The following is a 27,942-nucleotide window of genomic DNA, read 5'->3' as shown; positions in this document are numbered from 1 at the left end:
TTCAACCTGTCCCTGACCGAGTCTGTAATACCAACATGTTTCAAGCAGGCCACCATAGTCCCTGTGCCCAAGAACACCAAGGTAACCTGCCTAAATTACTACCGACCCCTAGCATTCACATCTGTAGCCATGAAGTGGTTTGAAAGGCTGGTCATGGCTCACATCAACACCATTATCCCAGAAACACTAGACCCACTCCAATTTGCTTACCGCCACAACAGATCCACAGATGACGCAATCTCTATTGCACTCCACATTGCCCTTTTCCACATGGACAAAAGGAACACCTATATGAGAATGCTATTCATTGACTACAGCTCAGCGTTCAACACCATAGAGCCTTCAAAGCTCATCACTAAGCTAAGGACCCTGGGACTAAATACCTCCCTCTGCAACTGGATCCTGGACTTCCTGACGGGCCACCCCCGGTGGTAAGGGTAGGTAACAACACATCTGCCACACTGATGCTCAACACGGGGGCCCCCCAGGGGTTTATGCTCAGTCCCATCCTGTATTCCCTGTTCACCCATGACTGCATTGCCATGCATGACTCCAACACCTTCCTTAAGTTTGCCGATGACACAACAGTGGTAGGCCTGATCACTGGCAATGATGACACAGCCTATAGGGAGGAGGTCAGAGACCTGGCAGTGTGGTGCCAGGACAACAACCTCTCCCTCAACGTGATCAAGACAAAGGAGATGATCGTGGACTACATCGACGGGGCTGTAGTGGAGCAGGTTGAGAGCTTCATGTTCCTTGGTGTCCACATCACGAATGAACTATCATGGTCCAAACACACCAAGACAGTCATGAAGAGGGCATGACAACGCCTATTCCCCTCAGGAGAGTGAAAAGATTTGGCATGGGTCCTCAGACCCTCAAAAAGTTCCACAGCTGCATCATTGAGAGCATCTGGTTGCATCACCGCCTAGTATGGCGCATGTACGCGGCGCATGTGACAAATAAAATGTATAATTGCTTAGCATTGTCTCATTGTCTCAGGCCCTCTGAGTGTCAGAGCCCTGCTATAGAGTCTATTCTGAAGGTTATAATCATCCCTGGTAAATCTGCCAGTCCTCTGGAGTGGAGGAACAATGGCATGGCAGCCAGGGATCTCAGTTTGAGTTCTCTTCCAGTGTGAAACCACAGACTTATCTGACAGAGGCTGTGTTGTGTAGCCATGTGTGGAAGAGGAGGCGGCACGGGCCAATGGCAGTGCAGAGTTGCAGAACACAGAGTACCATGGCTAGATCAATTCTGACAGGTGCAGGAGATTGTCTGGCAAGCTGTCATTTCGGAGATTACTTGAAAAGGGAGGGGTGAGAAGGGTGAGGGGCCTGAGGGGTATTCAAGGCTGTTTGAGACCCACCTGTATGGTGACGATGCGTGGCAGGGGCTGGCGAGTGTTGGCACCTCCTTCGATGGCGATGCCCAGGGTGCTGGCACTCTTTGCCACCCTCACCAGTGTGGAGGTACGCTCCAAGAGACCCGGCTGCAGAGAGAGAGAGATAGAGAAGAGAGGGGGCATAATATAACTCACCTTTTTACTCAAATATTCACCCTGGAGACCCATTAACTCTTTTCTTTTGCACCTTTGTTACACATTGGTCCACCCATAAAGGTAGGAACCAATCAACAATTTTCCCACCACCTAACCACTAATCAGCAATAAGCAGAGGAAACAAGAGACCTCTAGCGCAGTATGAGATGAGATGGAAGTGATTGAATAGATGAGAAATCAGTGAAAGGACAAAAATGTATCAATGAGCAAAGAAAGAAAAACTGTATGTGCATAAAGAAAGAATAAAACAGAAAGAAGTTAGGATTGAGAACAAGCTTCAGATAGAGTGAGCAGTGACAGAGGACAACCCAGCTCTGTTTGTCTGTTTCTCTTCTTGTAATCCCTCCCTTTCAGCTCCATCCATCCATTCATCCATCCATACATCTCCCTCTTTCTCTTTCTGTGTCGTCTTTCTCCCCGCTGGTGTGTCCTCCTCACCGGTTTGGCGGTGCTGTCCCCACGTGCCCCCTTGGGGTCTCGTGGGGGGCGTGTGTGGGGACTGCTTTCCCTGCTGAGTCGCCCCGACTCGCTAATGTCCACCCCGCTGTCCTCGCTCAGTGTCTGTCCACTGTCTGACAGCTGGGACAGGGTGGCACCTTGGAGGGGATGGGTGCAGAAGGTTAGAGACTGGCACAGGGACACACTCAGGCAGAAATACATACATCCATGATTACACATAAACATGCACTTCCTGTTATTTGTGTAACCAATCCTTCACGTCCAAATCTGGAGTCCAACTCTAGCTTTTCCTCCAACCTACTCCCTCCATGCCTCTTACCTCGTGACTGGGGCAGGGACCGCACCTCGTTGACGTCAGACTCTGCATTGGGCCTGTGGACCTCCACCATGACAAAGTGCTGTTTGTTGGAGCCAGAGGAGGCCTTGTCCGGGCTGTGTGGAAGGGGAGGGGGTGTGGATGGGGCAGGGAGTAGAGGGGGGGGGGTAGATATGGGGAGGGGGCGGAAGGTTTGGTGGTCTTAATAGATGACTGGACTCTAGGGAAGGGGCCTATGGCGTGCTTGTTGACCATGGAAAACTTGGAAGTTGCCATCTCCTTCTTATGGGGGACAGAGGGGTCCCTCTTATGGGGGACGGAGGGTTCCCTCTTATGGGGGACAGAGAAATCCTTTTGGAGGGGGACCTTGGGTGAGGAGGGGGACCCTTGGTTCCCCCTCTGGTCCTTGGGTGGGTTATGGGCAGGGGCGGTGAAGTAGAGTCCAGAATAAGAGGATTCGGAGGAAGGGCGTTTTTTGACCTGGTCTCGTCTGCTGGGATGCCTCTGCATACCTGGAGGGGGTGGGGGGTTGAAGGTGGGGGGAGATTCGGATGTGGAATGCACCTCATCCTAAGATAAGAGGAGAACAAACAGATCACATTCCTTTCATCCCACAAAACACTCATATACTACAGCACATCTCTGGAATCTCCTCATTCCACACACACACACACACACACACTACCAATTATCACGCCTCAGAATTCAACACAACTCATTAGGATAGGCCAGGATTCAGTTGAGACCCACAGCTAAACATGGTCTTTGTGTAACCTCAGGTTACACCTTCCCAGTCCGCTGTGTCCCCGGCAACAAGCTCTCCCCTCCAACCAAAACCAACTGAGAAATGAACAATGAAAACAGCAACAAGAGCGGGGAGAGAATGAATGAAGTGATTCATGGGTTTAAAAATAGCAAGAGAAAGCAATCAAAACCAACACAAATATGTTCTGGCTGAATGGAGTTGAGGTGTTTTTAAGACTCTTCAGGTCTTTGCTTTCTGTGTCCCACATTACATCGCCTTGGAACCAACACAGCCTCCTGTCAACATCGGTTACCGTTGCTCTGGTAACTGTGGTAGGTATTCTTGTTTGTGCTTGTGTGTTTCTGATTAGAGCTTTTACCTCAGGTGTCAGACAGAGAGCAAGTTCCTCCTTAGTAAGGAGGGAGAAGGAGGAAGAGGAAGCGGAGGAAAAATATATGCCATAATATCCTCTAACTCTAAACAGACTCCTCCACAGGAAAGAAAGAAATAGGCTATAAGAGTTCAAACTGCATATCCGTTGCTTCCTCTTCTTGCCGCTCTTTCATTTCCAGCTTGTTGTTTTTTCCCTCTCTCTCCCTCCATCCCTCCCTCTAACCTCTGCTCTGTCCATCTTTATGAGGTTATGGTTCTGGGCCTGACTGCGGGGCTCACCAGAGAGACGTCAGGCAGTACATCCAGACTCTCTTGAGACTCCTCCCCATTACTGTCCACCATACTGTCATTCTGAGAGAGAGAGAGAGAGAGAGAGAGAGAGAGAGAGAGAGAGAGAGAGAGAGAGAGAGAGGGAAAATAGGGGGGAGACGAGGGTAGAAAGAGAAGAGAGAGAGAGGAGGGAGAGAGAGAGAGACAGCGAGAGAGAGGGAGGTTACGTGAACAGCTGCTTATTTATCCTAAAGCAAATGTTGAGTCCAAATTGCATTTCGTAGGAGTTGTTTCATCTCTAAGAGGGAGGAAAAATAACTCAATATCGTTCTAAATATACTAATCATTCTAAATAAATGTAAATCTACATTCTAATCTCAACGTTTGGAATGCAATACTACAGGTGGGTACTCGTCACACACACACAAACACAAATGCACACACAAACATTTCTCTATACACACTCACACACACTTTCACTCTCACTCTAACACACACACAAGCACTCACTCCATAATTTTCTAACCACTCACACATAATATGCACATACATTTATATTGACTCTACACACCCACACACATCCACTCACATGCAAGCTGCTGGTCTCTGTATTGGAACAGACTTTTAAAATATTTCCTGCATATAGTATGCTTACTTACTTACTTACTTACTTACTTTATTGTCTATTTCATATTTCTTCTTCTTATTTCTTGTGTGTTTTTTCTAGTAATACATTGTCATTGATGAATGCATGGTTGGGTTTTGAGTTTGCAAGAAAGGCATTTCACTGTACTTGTGCATTTGACATCAAAACTTAAAATCTGAAACTTGAACACACACCTCTAAATCTCTATATTACACCTTTCAATCTCAAAGTTTGGAATGCAATACTATAGTGGGTACTCCGCACTCACACAAGGTGCACAGAAACCCAAGATATCTGCATGGTGCAGGATGAACTGTTGTTCACTGTTGATTGTTTAGTGAGTTCAGACCTTCATTAAACTCTGCCTGTACCAAAACAAAAGCCCCATAATTTCAGTCTAATTAAGCGCTCACTGACGGCACGGGGAGTACTTACGGGCAATTCATTTACTGCAATACAGGGGCACAACTTTCACTGGGGATGGCGGGGACATGACCAAATGACAAATTGCACTGTGATACCAAAAGCGGCATTGGTGTGCTTTAGGACCATGCGGACGCCTCAGAGTCCGCATGGCAATTTCAGCCAGCTGGATTTAGGACCGCGTGGACACCACAGAGCGTGCAGACAGGCTGTGTGAAGGCAAAGCTTCTGAAAGGCACAGTGCTGCTGTCTCTGTGTCTGTGTGTGTTACGCTTTTTCTCAGAGAAGTAAAAACAAACAGAGCAGAAACTGGATACTCTTTATTTGACTGATGTAGCTGGCAAGGTAACTGCTGTTTTAAATATTTATTCCCAGTGTTGAGCTAGTAGTGTAACGTTAGCTACAGTAAAAATTCATCCCCCTCGAATGAAGTTCTTTCTGAAGAGAATGAACTAGCTAGCTAGTAGCAACCACAGCCAGTTCAGCTCTAGTCTCTAGCTATTTGTCAGGTAGCTGTATCTAACAGCTGTTGAGTGTATGACATGTTTTATAGACTTTTTGTCCAGTTTCAACAGAAGTAAATTAACTTGGCTAGTTTTCATCAGTTGATGTACCATTACTATTAGAGATTGCCAAAAGTTGGTTAGCGTTAACTAACTAACTCAATAACTTTAGCTATTATTTTGCCTCAATCACACTAGACCTGAATCAAACAATGACACCAGTGGCCAAATGATTAAAGTCCAATATTCTGAAGTTTTTTGCCAGCACAATGTGAGTTTTTATTAGAGTCAGTTTAGCAATGTAAGGTTATTGATCTGCCAGTTTCCCTAGCTAATTCTCTACTTTTCACACTGACATGGTATAAGAAGTTGGTATAATACTATGCTCATCATGTCTTAGCAGGATCAGATGGTGACAGGTTCAGACAGCCAGGGAAGACCAGTCTGTGGCGGTGCTGAGGTGAGCTTTTGCAGATGCAACACTTTATTCTCTCTGTGCAGCAAACACTGGACAAGCCAGAAGCTTCAAAGATTGAAACAATTTTAAGACAGTCTGACAAACCTCAAATTGATTTCCAAACGGTATCAAAGGTTGATAAATTTAATCCCAGTAAAACTTCCCTGTTTTAGGTCAGTTAGGATCACCACTTTATTTTAAGAATGCGAAATGTCAGATTAATAGTAGGGAGAATGATTTATTTCAGTTTTGGTTTCTTTCATCACATTCCCAGTGGGTCACAAGTTTACATAGACTCAATTACTATTTGGTAGCATTGCCTTTAAATTGTTTGACTTGGGTCAAAAGTTTCAGGTAGCCTTCCACAAGCTTCCCACAATAAGTTGGGGGAATTTTGCCCCATTCCTCTGGACAGAGCTGGTGTAACTGAGTCAGGTTTCTAGGCCTCCTTGCTCGCACATGCTTTTTCAGTTCTGCCCACAAATGTTATATGGTATTGTGGTCAGGGCTTTGTGATGGCCACTCCAATACCTTGACTTTGTTGTCCTTAAGCCATACTGACACAACTTTGGAAGTATGCTTGGGGTCATTGTCCATTTGGAAGACCCATTTGCGACCAAGCTTTAACTTCCTGACTGATGTCTTGAGATGTTGCTTCAATATATCCACATCGTTTTCCTACCTCATGATGCCATCTATTTGTGAAGTGCACCAGTCCCTCCTACAGAAAAGCACCCTCACAAAATGATGCTGCCACTCCCGTGCTTCACAGTTGGGATGGTGTTCTTCGGCTTGCAAGCCTCCCCCATTTCCTCCAAACATAACAATTCATCATTATGGCAAAACAGCTCTATTTTTGTTTCATCAGACCAGAGGACATTTCTCCAAAATGTACGATCTTTGTCCCCATGTGCAGTTGCAAACCGTTGTCTGGCTTTTTTATGGTGGCTTTGGAGCAGTGGCTTCTTCCTTGCTGAGCTGTCGATATAGGACTCATTTTACTGTGGATATAGATAATTTTGTACCTGTGTCCTCCAGCATCTTCACAAGGTCTTTTGCTGTTATTCTGGGATTGATTTGCAGTTTTTGCACACAAAGTACGTTCATCTCTAGGAGACAGAACGCGTCTCCTTCCTGAGCAGAATGACAGCTGCGTGGTCCTATGGTGGTTATACTTGCATACTATTGTTTGTACAGATGAACGTGGTACTTTCAGGCGTTTGGAAATTGCTCCCAAGGATGAACCAGACTTTTGGAGGTCTACAATTTTTTTTCAAAGTTCTTGCTGATATCTTTTGATCTCCCATGATTTCAAGCAAAGAGGCACTGAGTTTGAAGGAAGGCCTTGAAATACATCCACAGGTACACCTCCAATTGACTCAAATTCTGTCAATTAGCCTATCAGAAGCTTCTAAAGCCATGACATCATTGTCTGGAATTTTCCAAGCTGTTTAAAGGCACAGTCAACTTAGTGTATGTAAACTTCTGACCCACTGGAAAAGTGATACAGTGAATTGCAAGTGAAATAATCTGTCTGTAAACAATTATTGGAAAACTTTTAATGACTCCAACCTAAGTGTATGTCATCTTCTGACTTCAACTGTATTTGCATGTTCTGATTTTGTGAAGGCTGGCTGAATTCTGTCAGTGTGTTATTTTATCTCAGCATGTATATAGATCCTCCCTTCTCCTTGTTTTTGTTTGCTTGGAAATGTTGATACTGAAGAACGATTTCAGAAGAAACTGTGTAACTTAGCGGCTAAGAAATGCATTGCCATTATCCTCCCTCAATGTCTGAATGGATGACAGAATTATCAAGTTATCTATCACTAGATTTGATTTATTACGAGATTAAAGGGATACTGTGTAACTTTCAAAAGGTCTGGGTGCCTTATATGGAAAACTGTATGACAAAAGGGATCAGGTTCAGACAGTCTAGCAGCCACAAATATATGTTTTTCTTTCATGGCATACGAGACACCTGTCTGATTTATGCCTGTCTCAGTGGACTAATCCAATAAGAAGGACACGTGGTCTAAGAATATGGGGATTGTGGCTCAGATGCACAAGACACGTCTCTCTCCAGAATGCATTATCTCCCGCCATTTTGTGGGTATTCATTGTTTCATAACTTTATTGTGTACATTGTTTGCTGTGTCTATTAATTCCCCATTACATAAGGAACCAGTTTGGACACACCTACTCATTCAAGTTTTTTTTTGTTTTTACTATTTTGTGAAGACATCAATACTATAAAATAACACGTATGGAATCATGTAGTAACCAAAAAAGTGTTAAACAAATCAAAATATATTTAATATTTGAGATTCTTCAATGTAGCAACCCTTTGCCTTGATGACAGCTTTGCACACTCTTAGCATTCTCTCAACCAGCTCCACCTGGAATGCTTTTCCAACAGTCTTGAAGGAGTTCCCACATATGCTGAGCACTTGTTGGCTGCTCATCCCAAACCATCTCAATTGGTTTGAGGTCAGGGGATTGTGGAGGCCAGGTCATCTGATGCTGCACTCAATCACTCTCCTTCTTGGTCAAATAGCCCTTATATAGCCTGTACGTGTGTTGGCTCAATGACCGGTTGAAAAACAAATTATAGTCCCACTAAGCGCCAGATGGGATGTCGTATCGCTGCAGAATGATGTGGTAGCCATGCTGGTTAAGTGTGCCTTGAATTCTAAATATATCACAGACACTCACAAGTAATAGCCTAAATTTAATATGAATTCCCATAATTTCTCATCTGAAATGTGTGTTACTGTAGGTTACGGTATTTTCTGCATTCAATATATTATTACAGTTATTTACCGTTCTCCTTGTCAAATTGGACATGTGTTTAGCAGAACTCACAATCTATGATACACTTTTGAGAAATAAGTTTTTGTTTATTTCATTCCATTTATGTTTGTCAATTTATTGGTCGTCTTTTGTTTGAAATGCTCCTGTCAATGTTGAGTGAGGACGCACACCTGATTACGCATTTAGTAGTAGAGCTAGTCTACCTGGCCTGCACGCAAATATAGGCCTATAAATGTGCCCATTTTGGGATGTCTGATAGTATTTCTGATTGCCGTTACTCATCACCACTAATGAGCTGTGGAGCTTCTCAAAGTATTTTTTCTTCACCACAAACAACAAGAAAACAAAGTATGGTTTTAGAATCAATTGAGAATGACAATAGTTCCTCAAAGTATTATAACAATATTTCCAGCTCTCTCCTTTTCGATAACCACTTGGCATGAAAGGGAAAAATGTAATGCTCTGATCCAATGGAAACGTCATAAAATACCTGATTACTTCTTATCCCTTGCACAAATAGCCTACAGCGGTGTCTGTCCTGAGCTCACTGGTGCGCAAAACTCTGAGGATGCAGACTGGGTTCTGAGGATGCAGAGCCTGGGTTCACGCCCAGGCTCTGTCGCAGCCGGCCGCAACCGGGAGGTCCATGGAGCAACGCACAATTAGCCTAGCGTCGTCCGGGATAGGGAGGGTTTGGCCGGTTGGGATCTTTGTCTCAACATGCAATAGCGACTCCTGTGGTGGGCCGGGTGCAGTGCGCGCTGACCAGGTCGCTTGGCGTACGGTGTTTCCTCTGACACATTGGTGCAGCTGGCTTCCGGGTTGGATGCGTGCTGTGTTAAGAAGCAGTGTGGCTTGGTTGGGTTGTGTTTCAGAGGACGCATGGCTCTCGACCTTCATCTCTCCGAGCCCGTACAGGAGTTGTAGCGATGAGACAAGACAGTAACGACTAACAATTGGATACCACGAAATTGGGGAGAAAAAGGGGGTAAAAAAAATGGTAAGATAAATTGGCACTCCAAATAAAAAAGATTGCAGATTACCGGCAACTTCAGGAGCGTAAAGGCAGAATCTGCAAAGGCCAGCAGCAGCATCAGGAATAGGTTTTTTTCTTCTGGTCAAGCTATCTTGCTCTCTGGATCCCTCTTGAGTCATTTGTGTGTCTTAAATATTTAATAAAACAGCATGCTTAAAGCATCAGACAAGTTCAGTACATATACTCAAGATGATTTTATCAGAACACATAGGGTGTGTCTATATATAGAAAAATACAAGTTTTCAAATTTCAACTGATTGATTGTTCGAAAGAAAAGACTACTCTTGGTAGTGTTTTTTTTTATGTCGTCGACAGCCCTAGTAGAAATGCAGGAAATTAGCTTTAAATGGCCCCAAAAAATTCTGAGGGACCCCCAGACCCACCACCAGATTATATCCACCCTACTTCTGAAACCAAAGTTGCGCCCCAGCTGCAATAGTTGTTACTTAGTGTGTGTGTGTGTGTGTGTGTGTGACAGAGAGAGAGAGAGAGGTAGAGAGTGAGTGTGTGTGCATGTGTGACAGAGAGAGAGAGAGAGAGAGAGAGAGGTAGAGAGAGAGAGTGTTTGTGTGCACACATGTAATCAGCTGTAAGTGTGTCTGTGATTGCATGTGTTTGGGTATGTGACTGTACACCATACTGTGTCTAGTTGATAAATCCACATTTTCTGATCCCCAACTAAAACCATCCCACCTCTCTAATCTCTCCAAAACAGCGGCATTCAACTGTGACTCCAAAACAACAACAACTATAAGCAGGGGCACAGCCCAGACCCCCCCCCCCCACCCCACCACCAGAACACACACACACACACACACACACACACACACACACACACACACACACACACACACACACACACACACACAATCCAGGGGCCATGCTGAGACAGAGATAGAGATGTGACTTGTGAGTGTGTGAAGGTCTGGCATGGTCCATCGTGTACTATGTATGGTAAGCCTGCTGCAGCTTTTCTCAACTGTCAGCTTGTTCTCTGAGTCAGAGAATATTGTGTGTGTGTGCATGTGTTTACGTGTGCCTCTGAGTGTGTGTGTGTGTTACGTCAACGTAAGTGTACGTAAGTCTCCTCCTCCAGGAGGAGACACATCAATAGTGGACAGGACAGCAGCAGCTGTCTGAAATTACTCCTGTTGAAACAACAGCCACTACCAAGCACCAGCACACATTTTAGGACAGAAGACACTAGTGATGCACAGGTTGATTCATAACCCGCAGTACCCTCACTTATACAGTGGCTTGGAGAAGTATTAACCCCCCCCCCTTGGCATTTTCCCTATTTTGTTGCCTTACAACCTGGAATTAAAATATACATTTCTGAGGTTGTGTATCATTTGATTTACACAACATGCAAAATATTTTTTCTTGTGAAACAAACTAGAAATAAGACAAAAACAAAAGAAAACTTGAGCGTGTATAACTATTCACCCAACCAAAGTCAATACTTTGTAGAGCCACCTTTTGCAGCAATTACAGCTGCAAGTCTCTTGGGGTGTCTCGATCAGCATGGCACATCTAGACACTGGGATTTTTGCCCATTCTTCAAGTCAAAACTGCTCCAGCTCCTTCAAGTAGGATGGGTTCCGCTGGTGTACAGCATTCTTTAAGTCATACCACAGATTCTCAATTGGATTGAGGTCTGGGCTTTGACTAGGCCATTCCAAGACATTTATATGTTTCCCCTTAAACCACTCGAGTGTTGCTTTAGCAGTATGCTTAGGGTCATTGTCCTGCTGGAAGGTGAACCTCCGTCCCAGTCTCAAATCTCTGGAAGATTGAAACAGGTTTCCCTTAAGAATTTCCCTGTATTTAGCTCCATCCATCATTCCTTTAATTCTGACCAGTTTCCCAGTCCCTGCCGATGGACAAACATCCCCACAGCATGATGCTGCCACCACCATGCTTCACTGTGGGGATGGTATTCTTGGGGTGATGAGAGGTGTTGGGTTTTTGCCAGACATAGCATTTTCCTTGATGGCCAAAAAGCTCAATTTTAGTCTCATCTGACCAGAGTACTTTCTTCCATATGTTTGGGGAGTCTCCCACATGCCTTTTGGCAAACACCAAACGTGTTTGCTTATTTTTGTCTTTAAGCAATGGCTTTTTTCTGGCCACTCTTCCGTAAAGCCCAGCTCTGTGGAATGTACGGCTTAAACTGGTCCTATGGACATATACTCCCCTCTCCACTGTGGAGCTTTGCAGCTCCTTCAGGGTTATCTTTGGTCTCTTTGTTGCCTCTCTGAACTTCTTGATGCACCCATCCCGTTAGCGGGATAATTTTCGTCAACATCCGCTGAATTGCAGAGCGCCAAATTCAAATTAAATTACTAAAAATATTTTATTTTCATGAAATCACAAGTGCAACATAGCAAAATACAGCTTAGCTTGTTGTTAATCCACCTGGCGTGTCAGATTTCAAAAAAGCTTTTCGGCGAAAGCATACCAAGCGTATATGTAAGGACATCTCTCTCAGCAGACAAAACATTACAAACAGCTAGCAGCCAAGTTGGTTGGTCACGAAAGTCAGAAAAGCAATAAAATGAATCGCTTACCTTTGATGATCTTCGGATGTTTGCACTCACGAGACTCACAATTACACAATAAATGTTCCTTTTGTTCCATAAAGATGATTTTTATATCCAAAATACCTCCGTTTGGTTGGTGCGGTATGTTCAGAAATCCACAAGCTTGAGCGGTCATGACCGGGCAGAAAAAAATTCCAAATAGTATCCGTAAAGTTCGTAGAAACATGTCAAACGTTTTTATAATCGTTTTTATAATGCTCAAAAAAATAAAGGGAACACTTAAACAACACAATGTAACTCCAAGTCAATCACACTTCTGTGAAATCAAACTGTCCACTTAGGAAGCAACACTGATTGACAAATTTCACATGCTGTTGTGCAAATGGAATAGACAACAGGTGGAAATTATAGGCAATTAGCAAGACACCCCCAATAAAGGAGTGGTTCTGCAGGTGGTGACCACAGACCACTTCTCAGTTCCTATGCTTCCTGGCTGATGTTTTGGTCACTTTGGAATGCTGGCGGTGCTTTCACTCTAGTGGTAGCATGAGACGGAGTCTACAACCCACACAAGTGGCTCAGGTAGTGCAGCTCATCCAGGATGGCACATCAATGCCAGCTATGGCAGGAAAGTTTGCTGTGTCTGTTAGCGTAGTGTCCAGAGCATGGAGGCGCTACCAGGAGACAGGCCAGTACATCAGGAGACGTGGAGGAGGCCGTAGGTTGGCAACAACCCAGCATCAGGACCGCTACCTCTGCCTTTGTGCAAGGAGGAGCAGGAGGAGCACTGCCAGAGCCCTGCAAAATGACCTCCAGCAGGCACAAAAATGTGTATGTGTCTGCTCAAACGGTCAGAAACAGACTCCATGAAGGTGGTATGAGGGCCCGACGTCCACAGATGGGGGTTGTGCTTACAGCCCAACATCGTGCAGGACGTTTGACATTTGCCAGAGAACACCAAGATTGGCAAATTCGCCACTGGCGCCCTGTGCTCTTCACAGATGAAAGCAGGTTCACACTGAGCACATGTAGCAGACGTGACAGAGTCTGGAGACGCCTTGGAGAACGTTCTGCTGCCTGCAACATCCTCCAGCATGACCGGTTTGGTGGTGGGTCAGTCATGGTATGGGGTGGCATTTCTTTGGGGGGCCGCACAGCCCTCCATGTGCTCGCCAGAGGTAGCCTGACTGCCATTAGGTACCGAGATGAGATCCTCAGACCCCTTGTGAGACCATATGCTGGTGCGGTTGGCCCTCGTTTCCTCCTAATGCAAGACAATGCTAGACCTCATGTGGCTGGAGTGTGTCAGCAGTTCCTGCAAGAGGAAGGCATTGATGCTATGGACTGGCCCGCCCGTTCCCCAGACCTGAATCCAATTTAGCACATCTGGGACATCATGTCTCGCTCCATCCACCAACGCCACATTGCACCACAGACTGTCCAGGAGTTGGCAGATGCTTTAGTCCAGGTCTGGGAGGAGATCCCTCAGGAGACCATCCACCACCTCATCAGGAGCATGCCCAGGCGTTGTAGGGAGGTCATACAGGCACGTGGAGGCCACACACACTACTGAGCCTCATTTTGACTTGTTTTAAGGACATTACATCAAAGTTGGATCAGCCTGTAGTGTGGTTTTTCACTTTAATTTTGAGTGTGACTCCAATTCCAGACCTCCATGGGTTGATACATTTGATTTCCATTGATCATTTTTGTGTGATTTTGTTGTCAGCACATTCAACTATGTAAAGAAAAAAGTATTTAATAAGAATATTTCATTCATTCAGATCTAGGATGTGTTATTTTAGTGTTCCCTTTATTTTTTTGAGCAGTGTATTATCGATAATATTTCAACCGGACTGTACCTTCTTCAATAGGAGAGCGAGATAAAATTTCTGCTCCAAACTGTTGCGCATGCAAAATGCTGCTGGCACCCAGCCATACAATGACGTGATCTTTCTCGCTCATTTTTTCAAAACAAAAGCCTGAAACTATGTCTAAAGACTGTTCACAACATATGGAAGCCATAGGAAAAGGAATCTGGTTGATATCCCTTTAAATGGAGCGAAGGCAGGCAATGGAACAGAGAGCTTTCAGGAAAAACAGCACTTCCGCGTGGATTTTCCTCAGGTTTTCGCCTGCAATATCAGTTCTGTTATACAATATTTTGACAGTTTTGGAAACTTTAGAGTGTTTTCTATCCTAATTATATGCATATTCTAGATTCTGGGCCTGAGAAATAGGCAGTTTCATTTGGGTACGTTTTTCATCCAAACATCAAAATACTGCCCCCTACACTCAACAGGTTAATAATGCCCTCCTTGCCTGGTCTGTAAGTTTTGGTGGGTGGCCCTCTCTTTGCAGGTTTGTCGTGGTGCCATATTCTTTCATTTTTTTAAAATAATGGATTTAATGGTGCTCCGGGGGATGCTCAAAGTTTCAGATATTTTTTTATAACCCAACCCTGGTCTGTTCTTCTCCAGAACTTTGTCCCTGACCTGTTTGGAGAGCTCCTTGGTCTTCATGGTGTCGCTTTCTTGGTGGTGCCCCTTGTTTATTGGTGTTGCAGACTCTGGGGCCTTTCAGAACAGGTGTCCATATACTGAGATCATGTGACAGATTGCACAAAGGTGGACTTTAGTTAACTAATTATGTGACTTCTGAAGATAATTGGTTGCACCAGATATTATTTAGGGGCTTCATAGCAAAGGGGGTGAATACATATTCACGCACAACTTTTCCATATTTTTTTTAATTTCACTTCACCAATTTGGACAATTTTGTGTATGTCCATTACATGAAATCCAAATAAAAATCCATTAAATTACAGGTTGTAATGCAACAAAATAGGATAAACGCCAAGGGGGATGAATACTTTTGCAAGGCACTGTATCTGCGGGGCGGGCGGGTTTAGTGTCATGATATATTGTGTGGATGAAGGGCAGCTGGGTGGCTTATCATTCTTGTCCAATTTCTAGGCTACGTTGAGGTTTACCGTTCATTATTTTACAGTTTTACCGTTCACCGCCCCCCCTTGGGTTGTGCCGTGGCAGAGATCTTTGTGGGCTATACTCGGCCTTGTCTCAGGATGGTAAGTTGGTGGTTGAAGATATCCCTCTAGTGGTGTGGGGGCTGTGCTTTGGCAAAGTGGGTGGGGTTATATCCTTCCTGTTTGGCCCTGTCCGGGGGTATCATCGGATGGGGCCACAGTGTCTCCTGACCCCTCCTGTCTCAGCCTCCAGTATTCATGCTGCAGCAGTTTATGTGTCGGGGGGCTAGGGTCAGTTTGTTATATCTGGAGTACTTCTCCTGTCCTATTCGGTGTCCTGTGTGAATCTAAGTGTGTGTTCTCTAATTCTCTCCTTCTCTCTTTCTTTCTCTCTCTCGGAGGACCTGAGCCCTAGGACCATGCCCCAGGACTACCTGACATGATGACTCCTTGCTGTCCCCTGTCCACCTGGCCATGCTGCTGCTCCAGTTTCAACTGTTCTGCCTTACTATTATTCGACCATGCTGGTCATTTATGAACATTTGAACATCTTGGCCATGTTCTGTTATAATCTCCACCCGGCACAGCCAGAAGAGGACTGGCCACCCCACATATGCTCTCTCTAATTCTCTCTTTCTTTCTCTCTCTCGGAGGACCTGAGCCCTAGGACCGTGCCCCAGGACTACCTGACATGATGACTCCTTGCTGTCCTCAGTCCACCTGACTGTGCTGCTGCTCCAGTTTCAACTGTTCTGCCTTATTATTATTCGACCATGCTGGTCATTTATGAACATTTGAACATCTTGGCCATGTTCTGTTATAATCTCTACCCGGCACAGCCAGAAGAGGACTGGCCACCCCACATAGCCTGGTTCCTCTCTAGGTTTCTTCCTAGGTTTTGGCCTTTCTAGGGAGTTTTTCCTAGCCACCGTGCTTTTACACCTGCATTGCTTGCTGTTTGGGGTTTTAGGCTGGGTTTCTGTACAGCACTTTGAGATATCAGCTGATGTACGAAGGGCTATATAAATGCATTTGATTTGATTATTTTTAAGCTATCTGGCATTATTAGTGTGGAACTGTATGTGCACCAAATAGTCTACACGCCAAAGGCTTTAGGGAATGGGCAGAAACAATAAGGACAATCTCTTAGTTTAATTCAATAAGAGAAAAGCTGCAGAATGGAGAGTTGAAAATAAAGAGAAGGGAAGGACAGAGAAGTAATGTTTGGGAAAGATTTAGTGAAGTGTTAAAAGAGGGTGATGGCAGTGCTGGCTATGTTATTTGTGATTAGGGTAACCACATTTAAAATACCCAATTGTGGCACAACAGGATGATTTTGCGTAACATTTGCAGGACAGCGTAGCCTACATGAATAAAATCATTTGGCATAACATTTGGTTATGTTATGTAGAATACTATTTAATCATTATGTGATCTTCCAAGACTTTGACTCATCTTCGATCTAACTTTAGCCTACTAAAGGAGCACCACAATGAGATGTGGAGGAGCTACTCTCAAAGCACTCCGGCCTTCTGCTGTTGGCTGCACCGAATTGAACTGCACTCAGCATACTCTTTTTGCCTCACACAAAAGTTGGTGATGCACAAACGAGAGACGTGTGACCATTTTATGAAAATCTGGGAATATTCTGGGTGGTCTCGGGAAATGTAAAAACAGCTAGGAAGGGAGACTTTTCAAACGGGATTGAGTGAAGTAGCAGCAAATATTTTAAATGAGCACCCGATGAATATGGAGAGCCCCACAAGTTTGACGAAATGACCTTTCAGTCTGATAGGGCTATTTACTTACATTTCTAGCTCTTCATCAGAAGCACATTTTTTATTTTGACCCGTTTTTTCACACCAATTTTGTGATATCCAATTGGAAGTTACAGTCTTGTCCCATCCCTGCAACTCCCGTACGGACTTGGGAGAGGCGAAGGTCGAGAGCCATGTGTCCTCCGAAACACGACCCTGCCAAGCCGCACTGCTTCTTAACACACTGCTCGCTTAACCCAAAAGCCAGCCGCATCAATGTGTCAGAAGAAACACAGTAAAACTGCCGACCGAAGTCTCCCGGTCGCGGCCGGCTGCGACTCAGCCTGGGATTGAACCCGGGTCTGTAGTGACGCCGCTAGTTCTGCGATGCTGTGCCTTAGACTGCTCCGCCACTCGCGGCCACTGTTTGGCCTACTGTCCTCTTCAAATGTTAGTGGAATTCTGGCCGAAAGGAGCGGGATACAGAATGATCACAGGGGAAGTAACACGTGAGGTAAATGAGATTTGAGGGTGAGGAGGAGGGGGGGGGAGACTAGTCTTTCAGTTTTTGCGATGACCTGTACTGCCTGCGTCTGAGTGATTGAAGCGGGGAGAACAGGACATGGTTTGGGTGGCTGGGGTCCCTGATGATATTCTTGGCCTTCCTGCAACACCCGGCAGACAGTGTGCAACCAATGGTGCGTTCGGCTGCACATATCACACTCTGAAGAGCCTTGCGGTCCACGGCGGTGGAGTTGCCGTACCAGACTGTGATGCAGCCTGACAGTACGTTCTCAATGGTGCACCTGTAGAACACTGTGAGGGCCCTGAGGTTGAAGACTCACTGGTTCTTCCTGAAGTCCACAATCAGCTCTTTTGTTTTGCTAATGTTGAGGAACAGGTTGTTTACCTGGCATCAGGCCGTCAGAGTGCCTACCTCCTCCTTGTAGGCTGTCTTGTCATTGTTGGTGATCAGACCTACTATTGGCGTGTCATCAGCGAACATGATGGTGGAGTTGGAACTGTGTGAGGCCACGCAGTTCTGGGTATATAGGAAATACAGGAAAGGACTGAGGCGCACCCTTGTGGGGCACTTGTGTTGATAATTCGTGTCGAGGAGGTAATGTTGCCTACCTTCATCACCTGGGGGCTGCCCATCAGGAAGTTTAGGACCCAGTTGCATAGGGAGGAGTTCTGACCCAGGGCTGTGAGCTTTGTGATGACCTTGTAGGGCACTATGGTATTGAAGGCCGAGCTGTAGTCAATGAACAGTATCCTCACATATGCATTTCTTTTGTCCGGGTGGGTAAGGACAGTGTGCAGTGCAATGGCGATTGCGTCGTCTGTGGATCTGTCAGGGCGGTAGGTGAATTGGAGAGAGTCTAGTGTGTCGGGGAGGGAGGAGGTGATATGGTCTTTGACTAGCCTCTCAAAGTATTTCATGATGACGGAAGTGAGTGCTACTGGTCGGCATTCATTCAGTTCAGTTATTTCCCTTTCTTGGGTACAGGGATGATAGTGGACATCTTCAAACAGTTGGGTATAGAGGCCTGAGCTAGGGAGAGATGAAAAACGTTAGAGAACACGACAGCCAGCTGGTCTGCACATGCTCTGAGTGTACAGCTCAAGATGCCACTTGGGCCAGCAAACGTTAACACGTTTGAATAACTTATATACGTCCTCAGTGGAGACTGAGTGTGTAGCTCACGTTGTCACGGGGCTTTCCTCTGCAGCGCAGGGTCATTGTTCACGAATCTTGAGAAAAAGGTATTTAGCTCGTCCGGTATGGTGGCGTTGGTGACAGTGATGTGGCTGGCTTTCTTTTTGTAATCTGTGATCGTTAGGAGCCCTGCCACACATGCCTTTTGTCTGACCCGCTGAATTGCTCCTCCACTTTGTCTCTATACTTGTGTTTCGACATCTTGATTGATCTGCGTAAGTCATATTTGTACTGTTTAACCAAATTATTGTCCCCAGTCACCTTGCCCTGTTCATAAGCAGCATCTCTCTCTTTCAGTTTTCCTACAAGGCTGCTATCAATCTACGGTTTTTGATTTGGGTACGTTTTGAAAGATACTATCTTTATCACGTCATCTATGCATTTTTTTATGAATCCGGTGACTGTCGGCGTATTCATTGAGGTGATCTCCAGAGGCAACCTGGAACATATTCCAGTCCACGTGATCAAAGCAGTCTTGGAGCGTGAATTCCGATTGGTTGGACCAATGCTGCATAGACCTAACCACCGGAGCTTCCCTCAAGTCTTTGTTTGTAGGTGGGGAGAAGCAAGATAGAGTCATGGTTGGATTTTCCAAAAGGAGGATGGGAGTGGGCCTTATACCCATATCGAAAAGGTGTGTAGCAGTTGTCAAGAGTTGAATTTCTGCAAGTTAGACAGTCAATGTGTTGGTAATAATTTGGGAGCACTGTTCTCAAATTACTTTTCTTAAAGTACCCTGGGAATGCGGCCTCCAGTTTGTTCAGTGTCCAATGAAGATCTTTGAGAATCTTTTTGGTGTTGGTTTGGGGTGGGATGTACACAGCGATAATCCCAGTGAACTCCCTCGGAAGGTGAAAAGGATGACATTTTATGACCAAGTATTCCAAGTTCGCGGAGCAGAAACCTGTAAGTTCCTGCATGTTTCCGCCGTCTTTCCCACCTCTTTCAGGAATACCTAGGATAGGATAAAGTAATCCTTCTCACCCCCCCCCCCTTAAAAGATTTAGATGCACTATTGTAAAGTGGCTGTTCCACTGGATGTCTTAAGGTGAACGCACCAATTTGTAAGTCGCTCTGGATAAGAGCGTCTGCTAAATGACTTAAATGTAAATGTAAATGTAAATGTCACACCATGTGTTGTTGGCCAGAAATCAGAGCCCCAAACCCTTGCACTTGCCAGAGAGCACCCGCTTCCTATCTGCTTGAAAAACTGTAAAACCCACTGGTTGTATAGAATCCGTCTGAATGTCAGAGGAAAGCCAAGTCTCAGAAAAATAGAGTATGTTGCAGGACCTGATGTCCCTCTTGAAGGGGATCATCGTGAGTTCATCAAGGCTTTTCATTAATGACTGAACATTAACGAGTAGTATGCTCGGTAATGGAGGGCGGGATGCCCAGTGTCTTATTCTCACTATGACCTTGCCACGTCTGCCTCTCCGATAGGACTCCCAAGCAGATCGACTCCTTGCCGAAGAAGCTAGTCCATTGTTCTGCATTCTCAGGGAATTTGGGAAGGTAGGATGGATGGTGAGTACCCATACACTTTTAGACTGCAGAATACCCACCACATGCATATACACACATACTCAGCTGAGTTCTTACAATACCTGAATTTATTATAATATTCAAGACATCAATAAAGCAGTAGAACAAATATCACAATATCGGAGGATAACCTCAACTAAAATAAATCAATGTAGGCTACAGCAGAACACATATGAGAATATATAGTCCTCCTTCCTTTGTGAAAATATGAAGTACATATTCAGATTAACTTCACAGTACAGAACAAGTTTATAAAGGAAAAATAAGTTCTTAACTTAGTTTTCAAAACCTCCCACAATGACTCTCCCCATGTCAAGTCCATTTAACTCCTGACAGTCAAAGTCTTGCTCAAAGCCATAAGCGGGCCTGTGGCTGTGATGTTTAGCCTCCTTCTATAACTGTTCTGAAGACTCTGGCTGTAGTGCTTATTTTTTTCCATTCTGAGTTAACTATAATCTGGGTGTCCTCTTTAGCCTTGTCTACAATGCTTACTGCCACTAAATGTACCTTTGTTTGGGCATCTTCAAAAACCTTTTTTCCGAGGGCTCTTTGTTGTTGTTGTTTTTTATGTTGGAGGCAGAGGATGTTACTGTACATCCCACCCACTCTTTTGCTAGTTTAATCCACCCAGTCTTTTGCTAGTTTAATCCACCCACTCTTTTGCTAGTTTAATCCACCTAGTCTTTTGCTAGTTTAATCCACCCACTCTTTTGCTAGTTTAATCCACCCACTCTTTTGCTAGTTTAATCCACCCACTCTTTTGCTAGTTTAATCCACCCACTCTTTTGCTAGTTTAATCCATCCACTCTTTTGCTAGTTTAATCCACCCAGTCTTTTGCTAGTTTAATCCACCCACTCTTTTGCTAGTTTAATCCACCCAGTCTTTTGCTAGTTTAATCCACCCAGTCTTTTGCTAGTTTAATCCACCCACTCTTTTGCTAGTTTAATCCACCCAGTCTTTTGCTAGTTTAATCCACCCAGTCTTTTGCTAGTTTAATCCACCCAGTCTTTTGCTAGTTTAATCCATCCAGTCTTTTGCTAGTTTAATCCACCCAGTCTTTTGCTAGTTTAATCCATCCAGTCTTTTGCTAGTTTAATCCACCCAGTCTTTTGCTAGTTTAATCCACCCAGTCATTTGCTAGTTTAATCCACCCAGTCTTTTGCTAGTTTAATCCACCCAGTCTTTTGCTAGTTTAATCCACCCAGTCTTTTGCTAGTTTAATCCACCCAGTCTTTTGCTAGTTTAATCCACCCAGTCTTTTGCTAGTTTAATCCACCCACTCTTTTGCTAGTTTAATCCACCCAGTCTTTTGCTAGTTTAATCCACCCAGTCTTTGCTAGTTTAATCGACCCAGTCTTTTGCTAGTTTAATCCATCCAGTCTTTTGCTAGTTTAATCCACCCAGTCTTTTCCTAGTTTAATCCACCCAGTCTTTTGCTAGTTTAATCCACCCAGTCTTTTGCTAGTTTAATCCACCCAGTCTTTTGCTAGTTTAATCCACCCAGTCTTTTGCTAGTTTAATCCACCCAGTCTTTTGCTAGTTTAATCCACCCAGTCTTTTGCTAGTTTAATCCACCCAGTCTGTTGCTAGTTTAATCCACCCACTCTTTTGCTAGTTTAATCCACCCAGTCTTTTGCTAGTTTAATCCATCCACTCTTTTGCTAGTTTAATCCACCCAGTCTTTTGCTAGTTTAATCCACCCAGTCTTTTGCTAGTTTAATCCACCCAGTCTTTTGCTAGTTTAATCCACCCAGTCTTTTGCTAGTTTAATCCACCCAGTCTTTTGCTAGTTTAATCCACCCAGTCTTTTGCTAGTTTAATCCATCCAGTCTTTTGCTAGTTTAATCCATCCAGTCTTTTGCTAGTTTAATCCACCCACACTCTTGCTAGTTTAATCCACCCAGTCTTTTGCTAGTTTAATCCATCCACTCTTTTGCTAGTTTAATCCACCCAGTCTTTTGCTAGTTTAATCCACCCACTCTTTTGCTAGTTTAATCCATCCAGTCTTTTGCTAGTTTAATCCATCCACTCTTTTGCTAGTTTAATCCATCCAGTCTTTTGCTAGTTTAATCCATCCACTCTTTTGCTAGTTTAATCCATCCACTCTTTTGCTAGTTTAATCCATCCACTCTTTTGCTAGTTTAATCCATCCAGTCTTTTGCTAGTTTAATCCATCCACTCTTTTGCTAGTTTAATCCATCCACTCTTTTGCTAGTTTAATCCATCCAGTCTTTTGCTAGTTTAATCCACCCACTCTTTTGCTAGTTTAATCCACCCACTCTTTTGCTAGTTTAATCCATCCACTCTTTTGCTAGTTTAATCCACCCGCTCTTTTGCTAGTTGAATCCATCCAGTCTTTTGCTAGTTTAATCCATCCAGTCTTTTGCTAGTTTAATCCACCCACTCTTTTGCTAGTTTAATCCATCCAGTCTTTTGCTAGTTTAATCCATCCACTCTTTTGCTAGTTTAATCCATCCAGTCTTTTCTAGACCCAAGCTCCCTGCATTTTTTCATGTTGTACAGCCCAGCTTTGAATTTTGCATGACATGCCAGGGGTTAATAGGTTTGCTTGTTCTTGAACTGAGCCTCCGTCCGGTGGATGCAGAAGTACATTTTGATTCTGAAACAGGAGTGGAGAAATAGGATTAATTTCTTTCAGCATCTTGAGCAAATACGAATGTGCAGTTCGGGACCAGTCTGTAGACGTTCTATCTTTATCAGAATCATAAAAGCTGATAGTATTTCAACCATATAAAATATGCATCCAAGCTGAACTGAAATCATATCAGAAACATATTGGATCATTTTCACAGCCTTCTATTTCCTTACAACCGGTCAAACATTTTTGGTCCCTAAAGGTCTTTACTCCATGAAGGAAGCAGAAACAGAGACAACTTTACAGATGTCAACTATATTGAAGCATTTATTTCATTCTAGCCATTTATGACATCATTCTGGTGAACAAGGGTTTATTTAGTCTTCCAGGGCAACATACAGCCTAGAAGCTTCATGTATCTAATTATAGACAATGTGACTAACAAATGAAGGTCGGGAATAGGAGAGTCACCAGGCCACTAGCACAAGCATACTGCATGACAATGTGTGTGTATGCACTGTGAATAGGGAAACACACACACATGCATGCAAGCACACACCCACATGCAGGCTCATGTACACCGAATGCACACACACACACACACACACACACACACACACACACACACACACACACACACACACACACACACACACACACACACACACACAAATACATAGACATTTTCAAAAATACAGTCACACTTGGATATAAGTACAAGACACAAACCAGCAGAGGAAATTACTTGCATTGGCTTTACGCAACCTGATAAGTGAATGCGGACTAAAGCACTCCAAACAGTATTGACTTCAAACATAAAAGCAGAACATCACTGCAAACGGATGCAAAAGAAGAGTATTGGCAACAACTTCTACCTCCATCATATCTATCAACCACAGCAGTCTTTCCTGTGGGGTTGAAAAGGGAGGGGGAGTCTAGGTTAAACGGAAGAAGTTCCTAGATAAATAAGTCTCTTTCATCTGTAGTGGAGGATTTACACCCTTTCCAACTCAGCAGGGACACAATGCTCTTATCCCTGTCTGCGTCCCAAATGGCACTCTATTCCCTATTTAGTGCACTACTTTTGACCAGGATCCTTATGGCTCTTGTCAAAAGTAGTGCGCTATATAGGGAATAGAGTGGTATTTGGGACGTAGCCCCCTCTGTCCTCCCAATCCCCTGTCCTTGCCCCATGCAGGGCTGGTCATTCTGAGGAACGTCGTCCTTAACGGCTCTATCCTCTACAACTCATCAAACAGGGACAACTTCCAAGAGGTCTGCTTCGAGGCATCAGTGACAACTGGGAAAGATGAATGACTCAGACTTTCACAGAAAGTCATACAGACAGGTAGGCAGACAAGACAGACAGACCGACAGAGATAGAGAGCGAGAGAGACAGACAGACAGAGAGTGGGTCCACTCCAACCCAGTCGCCCTACCCGTGCAGAACTGAGGGTGGTGGAGGTCATGTAGCTCGTTGACGAGGAGGCCAGGGTATCTGGGTAGGAGACCATAGAGATGGAGTCAGAGTGGAGAGCGGCCGCACAGGCACTCCCCTGCCGAGCCTCCAAAGCCTGGATCTCGTGGCGCAGCACCATCCCATCGAAACGCTCCAGATCCTGGGGAGTTACAACGCCACGCACCTCTGATAGCAGGGCGAACTGAGAGGAAGGGTGGGGAAGGAGAGGGAGACAGGGTTCAAGAGTTATATGGAGCTATAACAGGCATCAGTCTAAAACATGCATTATGAGACTATGGGGAATGCAGAATGCAACTGAAGAACATGGTAAAGCACTTTGTAAATTGTGAATTCAATACATTTGATAAATCATTGCTTTATATGAGGTGGAGGGCTATGGCATAGACAGAAAGACAAGCAGCTTTATAATATAATGGGTAAAAACAGAACATCGTCTGAACATCCACAAAAGCCTTAACATAAATCATCGAAAGTCTCACAAAACTCGTCATCCAAGTGATGGATGTACAGAGAAAAGGCAAATAATCACCATAAGCACTACGAAGTGAGAGAACACAAGAACCCAATACATAATGCACCTCACACCAACTAATACACAAGCACGCACACACGCAGGCACGCACACACACGCACACAAACGTACACATACACACGCACGCACGCACACACACACACACATCCTCCTCCCACATCTCCCCATACACACACTTTCACTCCTCACCTTGGCATGTGTGTTGAGCAGTTCAAACAGGGCCAAGACCAGCTGCTCCACCCCTATGTGTCCGTCTCGGTACTCCTCCACGTAGTAGCCCATGGTCTGCCTCTCTGTCTCTGTCAGCAGGTGGCGGGCCTGTTCCTCCAGCATGGCTCTGCTCTGGTTCACCGGGCTGGACAGGGTCACCTGGGAGCCAGCCATACCCTTATAGAACACCATCTGGAGGGGGAGAGGGGGGGAGAAAGAAGGGACAAGGGAAAGGGGGTAAGGAGGAGGGTTGAAAAAGCAAGAGGAAAATGTGTGTGTGTGTGTGTGTGTGTGTGTGTGAGAGGAGGAGGGTCAGAAGGTGGTGAGAAGTTGGTGACACAGAGGTGAGGGGGAGGAGTGTGTCAGGAAGGAAATTATAAATGAGAAACAAAGGGACAGAAAAAGAACAGAGAGAAAGAGCGAGAGAGAAATCATATGTACATGTACATGCCCATGCATTAGCCATTCCTCATCATTCATCCATCCAACCCACAGCTGGCATGGAGGGCCCTAAGGCTCTTATCACAAACACAGAACCACTGCCCACTGTGTGACAGCCCTTTTCTGTGCCAGCTCAGCCAATCCAAACAATTTACAGAGTGATGGCATCACGGCACTTGAGAAACAGATGAGAATTGTACTCTGCGTTCACACACACACACACACACACACACACACACACACACACGCTCTCTCCTCACTCTTCCTTGCCCTCTCTTTCTCCCGCTCTGTGCTCCGCTCTTTCTTTCTCTCTTTATCTCCTCGCTAGCAGCTTTCCTTGAATTAGCTCCATATTTAAAGACACTTCAAAGTCACCAGCCACGAGGCTGTTTAAGAGAGAAGGAGAAAAAGAGAGCGAGATAGAAGTAGAGAAAGAGACAGAGAGAGGTCGGTACGGAAGGAAAGAAAGAGAGAGGAGGGAAGGAGAGAGAGAGGAGCACCACAACCTCCTCACCTCAGCCTCCTCATTTTAAACTCTTAAACACTCTCATTAGTTTGTGTTAGCCATCAGGTCTGGGGAACGAGGTGTTGCAGCCTGCGCCAAACATAAGTCCCTACCCCAAGGTGAATCTGCACACTAATCAACTATATTATAGTACCTACAACATGCATTTAGATGAAGAATCCTACGGACAAGGGCACATTTATGTATCCCAAATAGCACCCTATTCCCTATAGAGCCTTGGTCAAAAGTAGTGCACTATATAGGGAATAGGGTGTCAATTGAGACGCTCTCTGAGAGTATAGTTCAAAACTACAAGGTGTAAGAAAAACCAATCCCCATTGCCAATCCATGTGATAGGTGTTAGGACACTGCTGGTGCCAACGATAATTTAATTACTTAATTCAGATAAATTAATTAGAGCACTAAAGTATGCTCTCTAGAGATTAGCTTCTGAGACCCGGGGTCTAGCCTGTAGCTCATGTTAAAATCTCTAAAAGTCTAGATCATTTAGCTATTTGATTTTGAATTTTCGGACCCCTGTAGGTATCCCCCTCAAAAATGTATTATAAGGAAGGAATAAGGCTTGGAAGTGTCTGTCGTCCTATTTTTGGCACACGTATTTAACCCCTTTTTTTTTGTTGGCACAAAACTACCGTCTTACCTCCATTCATTTTTTTAAACCCGTACCAGGTTACCTTTAGACGAGTCCAATGACACTTGTGGGGGTCGTAGCATGTTTGTGAGAGTCTCATCTTTTCATAGCATGGTTATATTAGTCAGTAGGCCAAACGTTTTCATGAGAAGACCAATTTTCGGGATGTCTGCTGGTCTGACAAACACCGCTGTAGCTCTGCCACTTTACACCGCAGGTGCAGAAGGCCGATGTAGGCAGATGTGGTGGGTGGAGACGCAGCCCATGCAAAAAGATATCTCTAACTTAAACTGCCATTTTTTATGAGGATTTTTTTATGATGTTAATAAGATAGACGCATGGGCGCATCAAAAGAGTCTTATTTAAACTAAGACCCATTTATAGTCCTATCGGCTATTACAATGGCCAGTGTGCTGCTGGATTCTGTCTGTGCCTGCATCTCAAATGGGACACAGCCTGGGTCTTTGGCAATTCTAAGTGTGCACTCTGCCAGATAAGATGACTGTACACTTTATCAAAGGCACCAACTACAAGCACCACTGACCACATTCCAATCAATACACAGAGAAAGGGATAGGATCAAAACAAGACAAGACAAAGAGATGGACACCACTCAAGACAGGAGAGATATGCTCTCATCTCCTCACTGCTTACGGGTCAAATTCACACCACACTGCACTGTCTGGCCCTCTGTTGTAAATCAATGTTAAAGATCAGTGTAGATCAATCCACTTTGATAGTAGGATCAAAGTTCCTACATACTAAAACTTCATGACACTTCTACGAAAAGTACTGGATGGGGGAAAGCAATATACCGGTAGTGGAGTCCTGTGTCCACCAAATTAATTTGACCTTTCACCTGGCAGATCAGTGAGAACTAAGAAATGGACTTAGAAAAAAAGGGTTCCAAACGGGTTCTTCGGCTGTCCCCATAGTAGAATCCATTTGGGTTCCAGGTAGAACCCTTTTTGGATCCTCTGTGGAAAGGGTTCTACATGGAACCCAGTAGGGTTCTACCTGGAACCAAAAAGGGTTCTTTAAAGGGTTCTCCTATGGGGACAGCCAAAGAACCCTTTAAGGTTCTAGATAGCACTTTTTTTCTAAAAGTGTAACATTAGAACACGGGAATTATTCATCATTAGGAAACCAGTGTGAAGGATGCATCATTAATTAAGGCTACCCCTGACTACTGCCCCTTCTGGAGGAATTCGGTACCCATATAAAACATGATAAATTTTTGTCAAAAGTTGCTAATATATGCATATAAAAAATATTATCGAATAGGAAACACTCTAAAGCTTCTAAAACCGTTTAAATTTTGTCTCTATGTAAAGCAGAAGTGTCAGGG

At 44.5% G+C, this 27,942-nt stretch overlaps 1 protein-coding gene across 1 annotated transcript; it reads right to left on the bottom strand.

The window, feature by feature from the left end:
- Positions 1 to 1,351: 1,351 nt before the first annotated feature.
- Positions 1,352 to 25,178, bottom strand: LOC115117406 (whirlin-like). Its single transcript, XM_065018101.1, has 8 exons — positions 24,976 to 25,178; positions 24,020 to 24,435; positions 18,047 to 18,263; positions 17,850 to 17,954; positions 2,554 to 2,909; positions 2,343 to 2,455; positions 2,003 to 2,160; positions 1,352 to 1,495 (listed from the first exon to the last, which is right to left on the bottom strand). The coding sequence occupies exons 1-8, from the start codon at positions 25,168 to 25,170 to the stop codon at positions 1,352 to 1,354; spliced, it is 1,704 nt and encodes a 567-aa protein (XP_064874173.1). The 5' UTR covers positions 25,171 to 25,178.
- Between the last annotated feature and the right edge of the window lie 2,764 nt (positions 25,179 to 27,942).

The sequence above is a fragment of the Oncorhynchus nerka genome, linkage group LG4, assembly GCF_034236695.1.
Source record: "Oncorhynchus nerka isolate Pitt River linkage group LG4, Oner_Uvic_2.0, whole genome shotgun sequence".
In the NCBI taxonomy this organism is placed as follows: Eukaryota; Metazoa; Chordata; class Actinopteri; order Salmoniformes; family Salmonidae; genus Oncorhynchus; species Oncorhynchus nerka.
This window is presented reverse-complemented; position numbering and strand designations above follow the sequence as displayed.